We start from the raw sequence: 19,274 nt of genomic DNA, 5'->3' as shown, positions 1-19,274 counted from the left end.
TCCAGAGTGGAGCTGCGGTCAGTGAGCCACACAGGCTGCTTGAAGACAAAGCGACACCTTGTCTCATTATCTCTGTAAATGACACTGGTTGTCTCAATCTCTCTCCTTCAAGTTCATATAGCAGAGTGGATAGTCCCAGCAGTTCTGTCCCTGGTACTTTACCAGCAGCCACCTAAGTGGTTCCTGGGGTCTATTCTGGTCACGTCCAATGCATTCTCTACCCAACAGCACCACACACACCTGAGCCTGACACTCCTATGCATGGAGGCTGCTGGTAAAGCTGTCATCTGTAATGCCGGCATCTGCTACAGGCTCTGGGTTGTATCCTGGCTACTCCACTCCTAATGGTCAGGGGGAAAGCAGCAGGGGATGGCTCAAGTCCTCGGACTCCTGCTACCCACATGGGAGAAACTTCTGGCTCTTGGCTTCAGCATTGTCCAGCCATGGTGGTTGTGGCCATCTGGGGAGTAAGCTGGTAAATGACAGGTCCTTCTCTGTTCCCCCCATCCACTCTCTCTGTAACTATGACTCACAGATATGTAAATAAATCTTAAACAAAAAAAAATTTAAAAACACCTGTCTATTGTGCCTGGAACTAAAGCCTATAGGCCACACATCGTCCTCAGCTACAGCTGCTGGCCTGGGTGCCTCTCCACCCACCATGCCTGGCTCGGTAGGTTCACACTCTCCTGCAAAAGTTCTCACTTGCTTCAATGCTCCAAATGCTCCCCTTCCTTGGGGTTCTAGCACATTCCTCCATCTTCCACATGCTACCCACCTCATCTGCTTTTCATGAGCCCGGGGCCCCATCTGCCCTGTGACTTTCAGTGTCATGGCCACCTCCTTGGAGTGACCCTAAGCCGTTTCTCACCTCCTGTCATTTGCTCTCAGTTGCATACTGAGTCCCTCCGCAGCAGCCACCACAAATGCCAACACCTCGGCTTTGGCTGTGGCTGCTGGATCTGCTTTGTCTGCCGCTCCAAACGGGAGCCCCAGGCAGCTGGGGCAGCATTCACCAGGCCCAGAACTGAATCTGTAGTGTTGCAGGCAGTGCTTTGAGTATGGCTGGTGCGAGTACAAGTTGGCTGAATGAATGAAAGAAGATTAAAAAGGATGGGACGATCAACAAAACTATGGTGATGACAAGTGCGTTCACATCTCATTTTTTTTTTTTTTTAATTTTTGGTTTCCTCTAACATCAAAGGCAGCCTTTGGCTACAAGCTCAGCCTCACATCCTGAAAGGAAGGCTAACACCCCAGGAAGCCAAGGAGCAGCTTCCCATTTGTGGCATCTGGAGCCTACCTCTGCCCGCTGCGTTTATTAATGGCCTAATGATGCGTCAGTTGCTTCTGCGCCAAGTTGAGCTCATGACCCTCTGTCCAAGCAGCTGACTGGGAGGAGGCGTGGGACCATTAGGACTGTGCTGGCAGACTTCATGGACACTGACATTTGGGGGCTTGTAATGAGTTTCCTGTCATTAAAAGATGATTTCTCCCTTGTGGTTCCAACACACAGTGGCTACAAGATTCCTGATGGCAGCAAACAAAGCGGATGTGCTCAGAGGCGGCTGCCGAGGTTTGAGGTTTGGTCCAATTGACTGTTGTCCGCCCCACCTCAATTGGTTACACTTGGCCATCCAACAGGCGACAGAGCCACCGATTCTCCCTCTTGACATGTTTGGCTGGCACTGTCTTGAGGCTGTTACTGCAGGCAACACCCATGAATCAATCAGTTCCTGCTGAGAACAGAAGTGTCAACACGGGCACAGCTTACTCACTTGGGAGGCGCCCGACTCAGCAGCCGGTGGAGCAGCCTGCTCGGGTCGTATGAATATTTTTCTTGGATGGCCCTCAACAGTTCCCATGTCCTTGTTACATTTAAAGAGATGAAAAATATCTAACTGAGATTTCATTGCGGAATGGCCACCATCTTGTCCCTGGAGCCAAACCTTTACAAGTTTTAGACAGTTAATCTGGCCCTGGGGGAAGTTCATGGTGGACTGCACCAGACAGGTCCTCTGGGACAGAGATCAGATATCAAGAACCAAGGATCGGGAAGGATGCTGGGGCGGGAGAAGATAAGGAACATGAGGTGGATCTGGAATGAGATGGGAAGTTCAAGGGCAAGAGTTTGGAACTGGGGATGGTCAGCCAATTTGCTGGGCTAACTTGGCAGGTGGGACCCTCCAGCACATGCAGTGGTCCTCTGGGGAAGGTCTGGCCTCCACAACCCAGGCAGGGAAGCGCTGGTCAGGGTGGGCAGTTAGCACTGAGCTCCCCATGGCCTGCCAGCAAGCACACACAGGCAACACATTGCATCTCCTGTTGGCACGTGGCTGTGGTATCCATTCCAATGAGTCAGGGTCCCAAATTATCAGTTCTTCAAAAGTCTCAACACATTTTCTGCTTCTAGCCATAACAAGAACTAATAACATGGTACTTCTCAAAACATGGTTAGCATCAGCAATACTCAAGGAATCTATGAAATGCAGATTTCTCCAGTCTTGTCTCTGAAGACAAACTTGCGAGGCTCTTGAGGCTCGGAGCCTGCAGTGACCCTGGAGTGCCTGGAAAGTCTAGAACCACAGCACGCAAGTTGTGATTTTGCAGGGTCCTCTTTCTCAGCCAGGGGGTCCTGTGAATGCACGGGCAACAGGGAGATGCAACACCTGTGACTCAAGGTCAAGAAGGCTGCTAGCAGGCGTGTAAAAATTGCCCTCTGGGCAGGCATCAGCTTTGAAGAGTGGCGTGAGGCTGGTGAGATCCCGCCATCTTGGACCTGCTGTCACTTCCTTCTTCTCACAGCTCACAATTTTCATGCTATTCTCTGGTTGTCTACCAGTGAGATGTAACCTCATGGTGTCTTACCTGAGAACCCCACCCACCAATCTCGGGCAGCCTCTCCCCCAAATCCTTGCCCACCCACCAATCCCCTGCAGTTCTGACAATCCCACCCACTTCCTCTCCCTCCCTCACTTCCTCTTTCTGCCCCTGCATGCACTGTGGCTTCCCGGCCGGCTTCCCCATCCTCCTCCATCTCTTCCCTCCCTTTCTCACTCCCCTTGCCGCCCCTTCTGCCACCACAGTGGGAGTCGTTTCCATTCTCTCTCTCCCCTCTGCCTCTGCTCCTGTTCCTACCCTGCTGGAATAAGGGACCTCCTAAGCACCTCGCTGCGACTGGTATTTTGGCTTTAATGGCAGCAAACTTGAGCTGAAAAGAGGATATGGCTGGGGGAGACTAGCTGTGTGTAAAGACTTACTGCAGTTAAAACTAACACGTGCAGGCCACTAAGGTGGGAGGGGCTGTTCGAATGAGGCTGTGCTGTGTGTACTCACTGCCTTGGGCCAGCCACTTCCGTCTGTAACTGTGTTCTTGTGTTTTGTATCTCTCTGCCTAAAAACACATGTTTTCAGCCGTCTTCTCTGATTAATTCATCTTTTCCTTTCAGACACAGGAAGCTCACACCAGATGCTGAGCAAGAAAGAAAAAAAAAATAGCACGTGGGTGAAATGCATTTCTGCCTAGAGTACCACTCGGGAAAGCGGCCAGCCTAACACTGCTGCAAGAAACATGGTGGTGTGACATTAACAGGGCTGGGAAACCCTTGTTGTCTGCCAGAGGCTGTTTGGAGACATACAACATCTTTCCTGGGCCATACAAAAGTATCGACTTAAAAAATAAGCCTGTAGGACCCGGTGCAATAGCCTAGTGGCTAAATTCTTGCTTTGCATCCACCAGGACCTCATAGGGGTGCCAGTTCATGTCCTGGCTGTTCCACTTTCCAACCAGCTCCCTGCTTGTGGCCTGGGATAGCCACAAGCCTTGGGACCCACACCTGCGTGGCAGACCCGGAAGAGGCTCTTGACTCCTGGCTTTATATTGGCGCAGCTCCAGCCATAGTGGCCACTTGAGGAGTGAGTCAGCGGATTGAAGATCTCTGTCTCTCCTCTCTGTATATTTGATTTTTCTAATAATAATAATAATAAAAAAAAATTTTTAAAAATATCCTGCTATGCATTTCTTGTTTGTGTTTGCCTTGGTTGGCAGGACCAGATCAAATGGCTTTGCAGGACTTATAAGTCAGACATTTCCCTCCTCTGGTTTGAAGGAAGTGGGCATGTGCCAAGAGCATGCCCTCTCCGCTCGCCCAAGTCTGATGCAGTTCACAGTCCTGAGGCAGAGCGGCGAGCTCTGCTCACAGTGGCAACCACGACAGCTGCATAGCTGGACCAGTGTGGCGGTGCACCCAAAGAGCATAAGGCAGACCTCAGAGGCCAAAGGCCACGCAGGTGAGACCTGAAACTGCATCCTGGACCAAGATGAAAATCCAGTACATGGAGAGTCACTCAAAGCAAGCAAAAGGGCCTGGTGTAGGCATACCCGCCACCATGGTGGCCGTTATCTTGGATTGAGAACGCTCAGGGTTAAAGGTAAATGCACTGAGCACCTCTCTGGACTTGTCTGCACAGCGTGTGTCCTTCTGGATGCTTCTCAGCTGCATTTGGGAGCTGCCACCTGTGATCACCCTGTGAACTGCGGCTCTCAAGGAGATCAGAAAGGGCGAGCCAACACCACGCATGCCCCGGGCTTCCGGGGTCACTCTGCACTCATCGGTATAGATGGCATTCTTTCCTGCAGTTCCTGCGCTCCCAACTTATGTATACATGTAGAGTCCTGAATGCACCCCTCTGCGCATGTCTTTCCCTCACCTCCAGGAGTGTTTCTGAGTCCACATACCAAACCTCAAGGTAGTCAGAAGGACCCCTGCGTATCTGCAACCCACAAGGATGCCAACAGGCCTGCAGACAGGGGACAGCCCCAGCATGGAGCTACCACAAGCAATGCCCTCCTCTTGTCCCTCTGCCCAGCCACAAGCAGCTTCTGTCCTCCGCGAACTGAGAGCTGGTCACCAGCAGCCGCAGTGGGGTGAGGTAGGTGCTGGAAAGCAAGGACTCTAGGATCAGAGTGGCCTGCACTGAACCAACTCAGCTCAGCACTGAGCCCAGAGACCAGCCCAGCCCAGGCCTGGCAGGGAGGTAGGAGATCTGTCACTTGGGCTGCTCTTCTGCAGTTAAGGAAGGATTAGAGAATCAGTCAGAAAGTGTTCCAAAGTCAGATGATCCTTTCTATTCAGCAGACCCTGCTGCCCCTGGGACAGACGGGTCCAGCCTGGTCGGCTGGGAGGGTGGGAGCAGGACAATACCTTTGCAGCGGGGCTGCTCCCCAGTCCAGGTGCCATTGGGAAGACACACCACGCTGCTGGGCCCCACCAGCCGGAACCCAGGGTTGCAGGCAAAGTGGACTTCATGATCCACTAAATACTTGCTGCCGAACTTTCTGCCATCCGGAGGGGCGTTCAGAGCTGGGCAGGAAACTGCAAGGAGACAAGGAGGGATCAGGATGGCTTCTGCCTTGGACCACGTCAGTGTGAATCCCGGGGTTGTGTCCGCTGCTGAGTGCCCCCTGCAGGCGTGCATAGGACAGGACATGCTGTGTTGTAGAAGTTAATCTCTACCTATCTGACAGGCATAGAGTCAGAAAGCTAGAGAGACAGATAGGCAGCTCTCATCTGCTGGTTCACTTCCCAGGTTTCTGCAGTGCCTGAAGCTGGGACAAATTCAGTTCAGGTCTCCCACATGGGTGAAGAGGCCCAAGCTGCATCAGAAGTGGAACAGCCAGGATGTGAACTGGTGCCCTTATGGAATGCCAGCATTGCAGGTGGTGTGACTTTGCCTGCTCGGCCACAATGCCAGCTTCAGGTGTGGGCTTTTGTTTGCTCTGCCTATCTCCTTCTTGCTTCTCAGTTTCTCACTTGAATGCCACCACCTCCCAGAACGTTCCTTGACAGCCATGCCCAGCCAAGACCTCCCTGGGCCTTCTGTAACCCATGGGCTCACCTTACTGCCTTCTTAGTATTTGCGGACACCGGAATTTCCCTTAGACTTGCTGTTTCCCTCATGTGTTGTCAGCGGTCCCCATCAGAACTCATGTACCTCTGTGCTGGCTGGGTCCCCGCACCAGCGAACTGACTGGCTCATGGCACATGCTCCAGAAATAATTCTTTTTTATTTTATTGATTTGAGAGTCAGAGAAAGCTCTCCCCAAACACCTGCGACAGCCAGGACAGGGTTGGGCTGAATCCAGGAGCAAGGAACTTAATCCAAGTCTCCCACCTGGGTAGCAGGAACCCAAGCACTACAGCCATCATTGATGCCTCCCAGGGTGTACAAAGGGAAAAGTGGGGTGGGGGGGTGAAGCCAGGACCTGACTGGGGAGTTCTAGTGTGGGATGAGAACTACCCAAGCAGCAGCTTAGCTGCTAGGTCTAACACGTACCTCCCCCCACCCCAAATGATTCTTAAACAAATGAATGAAGCATTGCGTTCTGTCAAGTGCCAGGTACCGTATTAGGCTCTGGGAGATGGCAGTTAATAGACAAAATACAGCCCTAAAGGGGTCCACCTTGGAACCCAGAAGATAATCAGTGAGCCATCATTGTGCAATGGCAGAGTGAAATAACAATAGGGATTAGTGCTGGAAGTGGTACGGGAGGGACAATGTTGAATACGACAGCCAGGGTGAATCTCCCTGGCCGAGTTGAACAGGAAGGTGTTACCATAGAAGTAGTGGCAGGGAATGGCAGAGGGAAAAGTCAACACAGAGGCCCTGGAGGTGTCTGGCAGGTGTGAGGAACATCAGGGACACCACTAGGGCTGGATTGGGCTGGGCGAGGTGGAGAGAGATTGGGAACGAGTCAGAAGGAGAAGGAGCAGAATTACACATGACATGGCAAAGGGCAGAGCAGGCTACCCTACTTGGGCTGCACACCAAATGGGGCCATATGGGGGATAGGAACTGGGGGATGAGGCGACCTGACTTTGGCATCACTCGGGCGGTGGCATGAGTAGTGGGGTGTGGCTGAGGCCACAGTGGTAGCTGGGAATGCAGAAGGAGGCCTTGAACACTCTGCACTGGGAAGGCACGAGCAGGGACCCGGTGTGGCTGGAGGGAGAGAGCTGGGGCTCACCTCAGCCTCTGCAGGTGCCAACACCGGAGCAGCGCTCAGCTAGGTGGGTTGGAGGCGGATTTTAGCTGCAAGTGCAAAGTCACTTCTAAAATGCTTTAAAGGTCAGTCCGAAAGCTTGAACCGCACAGGTTGGAGCTAATGACCGAGTCAGCCGACAGGTGATGCCTTCGACCTGAGATCACGTGGGTGGGGCAGGATAGACTTCCTGTCCCAGAGGGTGGCCACAGACTGCTGTGGCTCTACCCAGGGACAGACACAGCCAGGGTCCTTGGCAGAGCAGACCCTTATCCTTACTGTATCTCCCCTGCCTTTAGGGAAGCCCCACACTGTGAGAAGAAAGCAGCCAGAGCTCATGTTCCACGGCTCAGGCAGCCTTAAAAAAGCAGTTTGGGGGTTGGTGCTATGGCTCAACAGGCTGATTCTCCACTCTTTGTTGCCAACATTCCTTTTGGGTACCAGTTGGTGTCCCAGCGGCCACACTCCCCACCCAGCTCCTTACTTGTGGCCTGGGAAAGCAGTAGAGGACGGGACAAAACCTTGGGACCCTGCAACCCGCGGGGTGAGGAGTGGGACCTGAAAGAAGCTCCTGGCTCCTGCCTTCAGATCAGCTCAGTTCTGGCCATTGCAGACATTTGGGGAGTGAACCAGTAGATGGATAGTCTCTCTTTGTATCTCTCCTTCTCTCTGCAAACCTGCCTGTCAAATTAAAAAAAAAAATCAGGTTATTTTAGGTAATTTTTTTTAAAAGTGGCTTTGCAGTTTCTTTTTGTCTAGTTGTTTGTTGTATTATCAGGATTTTAAATGCCTTGTGGGAAAGCAGTATTGTTCTCTTTGGGAACAAGAAATTTCAACAAAAACACAAAAACATCTCAAAAGCAAAGTCACCTGCTGGAGTGGCTCGGTCACACCTGACTGTAGTCACGGAGTCAGGGGTGGGAACAGGATGAGTCTACCCTGGCTACGCCTGGAAGCTGGGCAAACAAGAGCGGAATCTTGATCATCGAAGCCAGAAGAGGAAGTCGAATTCCCCAGCACTGGACTTTAATTTTCCTGACTCCCAGAAAATGCCCTTAAACACCAATAGAAAAGCAAAGCATATTCCCTGCCTCGCCAACCTCTGCCATTACTTGCCGTTTGAACTGGGACAAGTGTCTAGCTGTCCCCCAGGGGCAGGTGCGGCTATCTTCCCCCGCCCCCGCCCCTGACTGGGACCCTGCCTGTGATCTACCCACAGCAATGCTGCCACGGGATTACCCAGCGTGGCGTCTAACACCTACAAAGTCAGACACAAAAGGAGTGGCCATTCATTAAACAGAGAACTTGGCCACGTTTTTAAAGCTAGCACGTAGTGAGAAAGAAAGACCCTGAAGACAGGGACAGGAGGATTGATAACAGAATCTAAATGGACAGGCCTCTGACATTAGCACCGAGGTGTTGTTCTGGTCCCTGGGTAGGTACTGGATTCACTAGTTAAGACATTGTTTGGACAAGCCCATCCTGTTTTTCGTTTAAGCCCTGGCTCCACTTGCAATTCTAGCTTCCTGCTGACACACACAGCAGGTGACAGCTTGAGTCCTTGGCTTCCCACCACCCATATGGAAAACCCAGCTGGGTTCCCGACTTCAGCCTCATCTCACATGACTGTTGCAAGCTGTGGGTCAGTGAACCAGCAGTTGAAGATCTTTCTCCATCTTCAAGTCTCTCTCTCTCTCTCTCTCGTTCTGCCTGCCTAATAAATAAGAAACAAACAAAAGCATTTTTAATTAATCCATTTTAAAAAATTAAATGATTTCCTGTGGATTGTCACCAAAGCTCCTAAGGACAGCTCCTAAGGACAAGCCCTTGACCTTGTGGGAAGATGACAGCTCTGCGGAGCCCTGGCCCTTTACTAGGAAACCAAATACTCAAAGCCTCGTCCTGTGCCCTCAGTTCCCCATCTGTATAGGGAATAAGGGGGCCCAGCCCGCCTCTCAGTGGACTACCCTAGTCTTGGAAAGCATGCTGTCTCTCTGGCTGGCCAGGGCTGGGCTTGCTCAGATCAAGTCAAGGAAAACAGCAGTGGCCTCTGGGCAGTGGTGCCATTGCAAATGCTACCCTAACCTCTGACCTGGCAGGAAATCCCATGCATTCCCAGCCCACTTCCCGCCACACTGCAGAGAGCCCTTGATGGACACGACTGAGCGAAGGCTGGCAGCCACTCCACAGCCCTGGGACTTGGTACAAACCCGATCCCTCTCCACCTGGGTGGCCAGTGTGAAAGCTGTTACCAGGGAAACCAGGAGCAGGCACCTCAGTGTTCCATCACAGCCACCTTCAAAGGAGGCAGTGGGGGCACACAAGGCTGTCTTGTCTTGAAATTGACCTTGAAAGCTCCCTCACTCCACCAGGGAATCCCTGGACATGTATTTTCTTTCCTTTCTTTTCTCTTCTCTCTTTTTAAAATAAGATTCCTTTGTATCTATTTGAAAGGCAAAGTGACAGCAACAGATGAGAGATTTTCCATCTGCTGGTTCATTCCCCAAATGGCTGCAACTGCCGAGGCCAAGCTAGACTGAAGCCAGGAGCCTGGAACTCCATCTGTGTCTCCCATATGGGTGTAGGAGCCCAAGGACGCGGACCATCTTCCACTGACTTCCTAGGTGCGTGAGCAGGGAGCTGGATCTGAAGAGAAGCAGCCAGAACGCCTCACCAGCAGTTTAATCTGCTGTACCACAGTGTTGACCCCTGAAGGATCTATTTTCCCGCCATGTTGGTTCCTAGACAGTAACAGGTGTAGGACAGAGTTGTGGTGTGTCTGGGGAGGCGTGTGGAGGAACTCTTTGCTTCCATTCCATTTTACTTAAATTGAAAACTGCTCTAAACAATACTCTGTTAAATGATTAAACACAAGCTGGGGTGGAGGGGGATAGCAAGGGCCTGCTGGGTGGAGACTCAGAGGGAGAAAGCAGCCGTTTCTCGAAACAGGTGCATTTCAACAGCTCTGACTGCGCAGGCTGCCAGCTGTGGAGCCTGGAATGGAAAGATGGAGAGAAAGCAGGTGACACCCAGACAGGGGGTCTGCCACCGACCTGGGGTGCAGATGGATGGCCAGGCGGGGCCCAGGGGGCCGTGCGTGGGAACGGATGTGGGTGGGAGAAGGGTCCCCGTGGCCCGCGAGGCGCTGGCTTGGCCACCCACCTGGGGGCGCGTCTGGGGCCACCCTGCTCACTGAGCTGTGCAGCGCGGCCAGCCGGCTCTTCATGCTGCGGAAGCCCTCGGCAAAGCGTGTCTCCTGGCCCTTCAGCAGCTGCTGCAACTGGCGGATGGCCGTGAGGAGCTGCGGCTTGTTCAGACAGTTCTGGAGAGAGAAGAGACCCCATCGCAAGTCACTCGGGGCTTCCTGCCCAGGGTCACCCAAACACACGCGCAGGTTCTGCTGAACGCCAGGCGGGGTGACCTCTCAGGGTCATCAGATCACAGCCCCAAACACACAGCATGCCCCTAGCCCCCGCTTGCCCTCCACACACACACAGAAGGGGCAGGAGGCACATCTCTGTATGGTGCCGTGCTGCATGTCAATTTGATCATTCTTCCCTTCCTCCTCTGTGCAACACACTCATTCTTCAGTCTACATTGACGCCTAGAGATTTGCACTCCTGTGAATTCTCTCTGCCACGGACATTTAGATGTCTGCTTCTAAAAACCTTAATTACTTGAAAAGCAGAAGGAGCCAGAAGGAGAGAGAGAGTCAGTTCTCCCATAGGAGCACAGGGACCCAACTACTTGAGCCATCTGTCACCTGCTGCCTTGCAAGGCGACTCATGAACAGGAAACTGGATTCAACAGTGGGGCCCGCACCTAAAGCCTGGCACTCCAACATGGGATGTGGCATCATAACTACTGTAGCCAAACGCCCACCTCTGCCTGGGACACTTTTAGAAGCAAATGGGTGAGCGCTGGCACAGTGGTGTAGAAGACTAATCCTCTGCCTGCAGCTGCTGGGATCCCTTATGGGTGCTGGTTCATGTCCTGTCTACTGCATTTCCCATCCAGCTCCCTGCTTGTAGCTGGGAAAACAGTGCAGGATGGATTAAGTCCTTGGGCCCCTGCACCCTTTTGAGAGACCCAGAAGAAGCTCCTGGCTCCTGGCTTTGGATTGGTTCGGCTCCAGCTGTTGTGGCCATTTGGGGAGTGAAGCAGTGGATGGAAGATCTGTCTTTCTCTCTTTTTCTCTGTCCTCTCTGTAAATTTGCCTTTCATATAAAAATAATAAGTAATTTTGTAAAAGAAGCAAATGGGTAGCAACATAGAAAACAGGGAAAATAGAAATGCTCAATGGTTCCTATACTGGAAAAAATAAAACAAAAAAGATGCAATCAAATTAAATTTAGTAAAAGCCAACACCCAATTTTGATGACTTGTTAAAAGGCCTAAAAAAAAAAAAAAAAAAAGAAAAACAAGGAGGGAAAACAGAATTCTGCTTGTCATTGATAAAGACAACCTTGCGAGAAGCAATTCGAGCTTTGCACTTAATGATTAAAGTCTCCAGACTTCCCATCCCCTATGCCTTTAAGAACTGAAAAAGTGAGATGCAGAAACTGTAGCAAGGGGCGAGGGGGCCTCAGCCTGGTCAAAAGTCATTCATGTTCCATCAGGCTTGCATGATTTTTCTTGTTCTTTTTCTTTTTATTTTTTTTTAAGATTTATTTATTTTCATTACAAAGTCAGATATACAGAGAGGAGGAGAGACAGAGAGGAAGATCTTCCATCCGATGATTCACTCCCCAAGTGAGCCGCAACGGCCAGTGCGGTGCCAATCCAAAGCCGGGAACCTGGAACCTCTTCCGGGTCTCCCACGCGGGTGCAGTGTCCCAATGCATTGGGCCGTCCTCGACTGCTTTCCCAGGCCACAAGTAGGGAGCTAGATGGGAAGTAGAGCAGCCGGGATTAGAACCGGCGTCCATATGGGATCCCGGGGCATTCAAAGTGAGGACTTTAGCTGCTAGGCCACGCCGCCGGATCCTCCTGTTCTTTTTCATTTAAGAGACACCCAGATAGAGAAAAGAGAGATTGAGAGAGAGAGAGTTGCCATTATTGGTTCACTTCCCAAATGTCTGCAGCATCCAGGGAGATTGGAAACTGGATCCCAGGAACACAATCCAGCTCTCCTGGGTGGTGGCAGGAATCGAATTACTTGAGCCATCTTTTTTTTTTTTTTTTTAATCAGAAAGGCAGATGTACAGAGAGGAGGAGAGAAGACAGAGAGGAAGATCTTCCATCCGATGATTCACTCCCCAAATGGCCGCAACGACCGGTGCTGTGCCGATCCGAAGCCAGGAGCCAGGGTGCAGGGTCCCAAGGCCTTGGGCCGTCCTCGACTGCTTTCCCAGGCCATAAGAAGGGAGCTGGATGGGAAGTGGAGCTGCCGGGATTAGAACCAGCACCCATATGGGCTCCTGGCACTTTCAAGGCGAGGACCTTAACCGCTACTCTATCATGCCAGGCCCTACTTGAGCCATCTTTGCTGCTGCCTCCCAGGGTGTGCACTGCAGCGGGAAGCTGGGTTCAGCTGCCCTGAGTAACTGCCAGACAGAACACCTGCTGTGGGGGGTGTGCATTGCAGCAGAGCCTCCTGCCACCTGAAGCCACCTGTATGGGAAGGAAGCCGACCTGTCACCATGGTGATGATGATTCTCTTTTGGGGGTAGCTGGTGGATCACGTTCATTTCACTCTTACACTTCATTTTGTTCCATCTGCAGTCTCTGTGTCATAGTTTTAGGAACTTTCTTCCAAGTCTGTTTGGTGCTTGGAGCAGCTGGAATGCATGCGGCCTCAGCCAGGCCGGGGATGGGGGTGGGAACTCAGCCTGCTCAGGGGAATGTCCCCCACCATCACCACCGCCACCACCAAGCAGGAAACACAGCCACTGCCGCTCCCCTAGGGGAGCTGCCAGCCCACGACATCTTGGAGCTCTCACCAAGTGTATGACTCATTGGTGGAGTCAATAGATGCTTTTGACAAAGCTGAATCCCCAGTTTCCCCTGGAGCCCCTATGGGGGCTCCTCGGCCTCACCAGACCTAACCCAGGCATAATTGCTAGGAAGAGAAATTCGGCTTGTGTGCTTCCCTCCTCCACTACACAGGTGCTAGAGCACCAAGACAGGGACTTCCCCCACCACCTCCAACCCTCCCACCGCCTCTGCCAATCCCCACCTGCCCAGCACTGGACTGTATCCTGGCCAGTCCCCAGTTGCCATACCCACAGCCATCCCTCTCCAAGTCAGCAGAGGAGCTGCTTGCATAGACTCTGCCATGTTTTTTGTGTGTCAGTTACACGTGTGATGGGTGCCACAATTTACAGTGGAGTTACACTGTCTCTTCAAAGGACCCTGTCAGCAGCCCTGCAAAGAAGGTGAGGGCTTGGGCCTGGCGGCGTGGCCGTGCGGCTAAAGTCCTCGCCTTGAACACCCCGGGATCCCATATGGGTGCCGGTTCTAATCCCGGCAGCTCCACTTCCCATCCAGCTCCCTGCTTGTGGCCTGGGAAAGCAGTTGAGGACGGCCCAAAGCCTTGGGACCCTGCACCTGTGTGGGAGACCCGGAAGAGGTTCCAGGTTCCCGGCTTCGGATCGGCGCAGCACTAGCCGTTGCGGTCACTTAGGGAGTGAATTATCAGACGGAAGATCTTCCCCTCTCTCTCCTCCTCTCTGTACATCTGACTTTGTAATAAAAAAAATAAAATGAATCTTTAAAAAAAAAAGAAGGTGAGGGCTTGAATCCACTTCAAGCAGTCTGGAGGTCAAATGTGACTTGTGAATGGATAGAGCCAGGCTGGGAACCTGTGACTCCTAACCCAGCCCCTGGATGTGATGGTCTTTAGGTTGAGTTCACATTAGGGATTGGTTCAACCAATTTAACCTATCCCACAGATTTTTAATCCCTGTGCCAATTTAGGTTTGGCAGCTTGCACGATGCAGGCAGGAAGTGGAAGTGCGGTGGGAACATAGAGGAGACAACCTCACCATGATCTACCCAACAGCCCCTGCCTCTCTGTTCTGGCCGCAGGCTGGGACAGCCGGGAGAGGGCTTGCTGGGAGGAAAAAGGCTCAGTTTTGAAGCCGGGAGACATCTAAGCCAAAGACTGCTGGGAAGGGCAAATGCGCTGCCAGGAACCTGGGGTGGTGGCACAGAGCTCTGGGAAGCAAAGAAAGAAGAGGAGTGTGTGGAGGGAAGGGGCCTGTTTTCCACTTGGCCACTGGGTAGCCAAGTATTTCTAACCTCAGCACGGCTGGCTCAGGGCACGAGTGTCCTCTGCTTCTAGCGGCGTTTCCTGTACTGTGGCGCTCAACACGGCCAGAGACTGCCCCCAGGTGCCCCAGAGGAGTGGGGAATGCTCACCCTGCCAGCTGTCACTGAGGAACCTTGGAACCATGTGCAGAGCCAGGGGGAGCCAGGGGATAGAAACACATCATTTCCGTGTTTGTAAATGCAGCCCTTGCTGAGGTCAGCCTGAGGGGGCTGCCACGCTCTCAGGAGTGTTGCGCACCTGCATGATGCCCTCCCATTGCAGGGTCTCTGTTTCACAATGCGGAGTCACCCACGGACTCCACCCAGTCTTACTGGGCTAACCTCATCCTCCAGTGGGAAAACTCACCACAGCTGCCAGCGAATGAGGGTCAAATCCAGATGGGAGCTGCCTCACACACAGGTGGCAGGAATGGAAACCAGAATAGCCATGATGGAAGACAGTACAGGGGTTCCTCAGAAATAACTACACATGAAACCACTATGGGACTCAACCATCCCTCTACTGAGCTAGTCCAAGGCAACAAAACGTTTCTATCAAGGAGACATCTACCGGGCCCGGCGGCGTGGCCTAGCGGCTGAGGTCCTCGCCTTTAAGGCCCCGGGATCCCATATGGGAGCCGGTTCTGGTCCCGGTGGCTCCGCTTCCCATCCAGCTCCCTGCTTGTGGCCTGGGAAAGCAGTTGGGGACGGCCCAATGCATTGGGACACTGCACCCACGTGGGAGACCCGGAGGAGGTTCCTGGTTCCCGGCATCGGATCGGCGTGCATCGGCCCGTTGCGGCTCGCTTGGGGAGTGAATCATCGGATGGAGAATCTTCCTCTCTGTCTCTCCTCCTCTGTGTATATCTGGCTGTAATAAAATGAATAAATCTTTAAAAAAAAAAAAAAAGGAGACCTCTACCCTCCTGTTTCCTGCAGAACTAAGCACGATAGCCAGTGTACAGAATCAGCCATCAAAGAGATGAGTGGATCCAGAAAACACGATACATATAAACATTCGAAAGAAATATTATCCAGCCAAAAAAATAGCTAGAAAGAAAGATCTTGTCATTTGTAGCAACATGGTTGGAACTGAAGGTCATTATGTCAGGTAAAACATATTAGACACAGAAAGACAAACCCTGCATGGTCTCACACACAAGGGAGCTAAAAAAGTAGATCTCATCTAGATAGTGAGTAGACTAGTGATTATGGAAATAAAGATAGGGGATTATATGGAAGTTGAGTAACAGCTGTTAGAACAGAACTAAGTTTGAAAGAACTAAGTTTGAATGCTGCACGACATAGTAAGGTGACTATAGCTGACAATGACTTCTTATTTATTTTTAAAAGAACCAGGAGAAAGGAGCTCAAAACTTCCCGAATCAAAGGACAACTGCCGATCGTCACACATTACATACATTACTGAGTTATTACACTGCACACCGTAAACTGTGAGTCAAGTAATCACAAGTCAGATATACAGAGAGGAGACACAGAGAGGAAGATTTTCTGTCCACTGATTCACTACCCAAGTGGTAGCAAAGGCTGGAGCTGCCCTGATTCGAAGCCTGGAGCCTCCTCCGGATCTCCCACAGGTGGAGGGTCCCATACTCCACTGCTTTCCCAGGCCACAAGCAGGGAGCTGGATGGGAAGCAGGGCCACTGGGATATGAACTGGCACCCATATGGAATCCAGGCACGTGCAAGATGAGGACTTTAGCTGCTAGGTTTATTTATCTTTATTGGAAAAGTATATTGACAGAGAGAAGGAGAGACAGAGAGAAAGGTCTTCCATCTGCTGGTTCATCCCGCATATGGCTGCAGTGGCAGAAACTGAGCTGATCTGAAGCCAAGAACCAGGAGTTTCTTCTGGAGCTCCCATGTAGGTACAGGGTCCTAGGGTTTGAACCATCCTATACTGCTTTCCCAAGCTACAAGCAGGGAGCTGGATGGGAAGTGAAGTTGCTGGGATTAGAACCGGTACCCATATGGGATCCCAGCACGTTCAAGGTGAGGACTTTAGCCGCTAAGCCACCACGCCGGACCCCTAAATATCTTTCTTTTTTTTTTTTTTTAAAGATTTATTTTATTTTTATTACAAAGTCAGATATACTGAGAGGAGGAGAGACAGAGAGGAAGTGGAGCTGCCGGGATTAGAACCAGTGGCCATATGGGATCAAGGCAAGGACCTTAGCCACTAGGCCACGCTGCCGAGCCCCCTTAATATCTTTCTTAAAGAGATTCTCCCCCAATGATCTGTTTCTGTCCTTCAAAACAGACTCCTTGTCCAGTTCATGCCATTGACAATAGACACTGAAAAATTGTCTCCATTTTTTGGGGTTCATAGCTCATTTGAAAAGGAACCCAGAAAGGCATTCAGTGAAACACCTCCAATTTTGAGGAAAGATTAAGATGTACCCATCCTGAGCGGGAGAGCAGAGAAATCTTCCATCTCCCTAGAATGTGTGAGGAAGACATGAAATACAACCTACCAGGATCTCATAGACAACAGACTCGAATCAGCATTAGACAATAGTTAAACTACAAAGACATATAAGGGGGAATCAAGAGCGATCCTGACAACCTCTTAACAGGAGGTCATATGCCCAGAGCAGGGGGCGACCCCAGAACGGAGCAGGGCAACAGGAGGAGGCTTGTATTCCAACCCTGAAGACTCCCGGATCCTCACCAAGGACTATCAGTACGAGCACCAAGGACTACATCCCAGCTACCAAGGAGACCACGGGGAATTGGAGTGCCTTTGGAGACCGAGAACTCTGAGGTCATCCACTCCCGCTTGGATCTACCACATGGGATGAAAGAAGTCCAAATCCTTCCTCGCAGGATCCAAGAACATCAGAACAACAGCCAAGAGCCCCGAGCAGCCCGCAGAAACAGCAGAACAGTAAACTTCCTTTGGGAATAAGGAGGGGGGCTCTCTCTGGTCCTCGCTTGGTTCCAACTTTGGGTCCCCACCCTCTCTGGCAATGACCATCAGGATCGCTCCAGAAACCCCTCAAAAGAAACAAACAAATCTAGAATAGATAGACAGAGAACAACAAGGAAAGCTTAGAATCAGACAGGAAATGGTCAGGATGGATTCACTTATACCTTACTAGGTGGGACACAAAGATTAGTTACTCCTCACTAGGGTATTGAAGATTTCTCTTCACACCCCCTCCTAAAACTGTTCTGCACCTAAACTGTTGACATGTGTCTTGTTAGAGTTATAAGCCAGTCTAGACTACCAGAAAAACAACCAGGTTCAGCAAAATTATGCTTCAATGCTATAAAATGCTAAATACTATAATGAAAATAGACATGAGACAGCTGAATAGTAATCCATAGCCATTTTAAGGTGTATAGAACCCGGTTGTATATAAACTAAAATTGAAATGTCAATGAAGAAGTCACAGGATGTGGTTAAGAACTTGCATTTTTTTTTAACATATTGGTTACTCAATACTATGTCAATTAGTTCCATAACATTATAAATTGTTGCTGATGTTATGTTGGGGCTTTTAGTTGATCAGGATGATACTCTGCCGGCTCTACCTTCAGACCAGAGATGGTCTCCCCAAGAAGCTGTTGAACTTATCTGTACAATAAGATGCTGGACTCTATGCTTGGTAAATGCTTGCAATGAAAGAATCTCAACTGAACTTGAACTGTGGTAATGCAACAAGGTAGAGGAGTCTACCATGGGGGGAGGGTTTGGGGGAGGGGTGGAGGGAATCCCAGTGCCTATAAAACTGTGTCACATAATGCAATGTAATTAATAAAAAAATACAACATTCATAATCTCTTTTGCAAAAAAAAAAAAAAAAAAGATGTACCCATTCTGCTATGCAACTCGTTAAAGGCATGAACACTTCCTCTAACTCCACGCTACTGGCAGTGTTGGCAGAGCAGGGGTCACCGGGTTATCAGAGCAAAAACAAGTGTCACCCTACTCACCTCTTCTCAAGCATCGATAGTTCTGGAACATGCAGATCATTACCAAGAGCTAGAGTGGAGGTAGAAGGACTGGTCTTAAAGCTCTTGGGATGGGACCAGTGTTGCGGTGCACCAGGAAGTCGCTATCTGCAGGACTGTATGCCATAGACTCGTCTGTCTGAATCGCAACTGCTCCATTTCTGATCCAGCTCCCTGCTAATGAGCCTAGGAAAGCAGTGGAAGATGGTCTAAGTATTTCATGCCTTGTACCTACATTGGAGGCCCAAAAGATGCTTTTGGCTTCAACTTGGCCTAATCCTAGCTGTTATGGCCATTTGGGGAACGAACCAGCAGATGGATCTCTGTCTCTCTCCCTCTGTAACTCTGCCTTTCAAATAAAAAAATTTTTTAAAAGATTTATTTATTCTTATTGCAAAGTCAGATATACAGAGAGGAGAGACAGAGAGGAAGATCTTCCATCTGATGATTCACTCCCCAAGTGACCGCAACGGCCGGTGCTGCGCCGATCCGAAGCTGGGAACCAGGAACCTCTTCCGGGTCTCCCATGCAGGTGCAGGGTCCCAAGGCTTTGGCACGTCCTCGACTGCTTTCCCAGGTCACAAGCAGGGAGCTGGATGGGAAGTGGAGCTGCTGGGATTAGCACCGGCGCCCATATGGTATCCCAGCGTGTTCAAGGCGAGGACTTTAGCTGCTAGGCCACGCTGCCTCCACCTCTGTCAGCATCACGGGAAAAGTTTCAAATATTTTAAAAAAATTAGATTTCTTGGGAGCAACAATGTCCCTGGAATATGCCATCTACCACCACCCACCTCAGGGAAGCCCTTGTCCACCTCTCTTAAATCTACTCTCTCTGTGTCCGAGATCTTCCAAAGTTGATGGAAAATGTATGTGATAGAAAAAAAAAATCTCTGGTTGGATTTCAAACATTTTTTGCACCAAAATGAACTGGTGCTCTAATTTTTTGTATATTCATTGGTTTTATTTGAGATACAGAAAGAGACCAGTCTCCCCTCTGCTGGTT

The 19,274-nt window shown here is 50.8% G+C and overlaps 1 protein-coding gene across 1 annotated transcript in view; it reads right to left on the bottom strand.

The window, feature by feature from the left end:
- FBLN7 (fibulin 7) overlaps positions 1–19,274 on the bottom strand; it is a 45,410-nt gene that overhangs the window by 14,425 nt on the left and 11,711 nt on the right. The window contains exons 2-3 of the mRNA XM_058667392.1: positions 10,205–10,364; positions 5,205–5,375 (exon numbers count right to left, since the gene is read on the bottom strand). Coding sequence (XP_058523375.1) covers positions 5,205–5,375; positions 10,205–10,364 — 331 coding nt within the window. The remainder of the gene's footprint in view (positions 1–5,204; positions 5,376–10,204; positions 10,365–19,274) is intronic.

This window comes from Ochotona princeps, chromosome 8, assembly GCF_030435755.1.
Source record: "Ochotona princeps isolate mOchPri1 chromosome 8, mOchPri1.hap1, whole genome shotgun sequence".
Lineage (NCBI taxonomy): Eukaryota > Metazoa > Chordata > Mammalia > Lagomorpha > Ochotonidae > Ochotona > Ochotona princeps.
The sequence above is the reverse complement of the archived record's forward strand: the minus strand, read 5'-3'. Positions and strand labels throughout refer to the sequence as shown.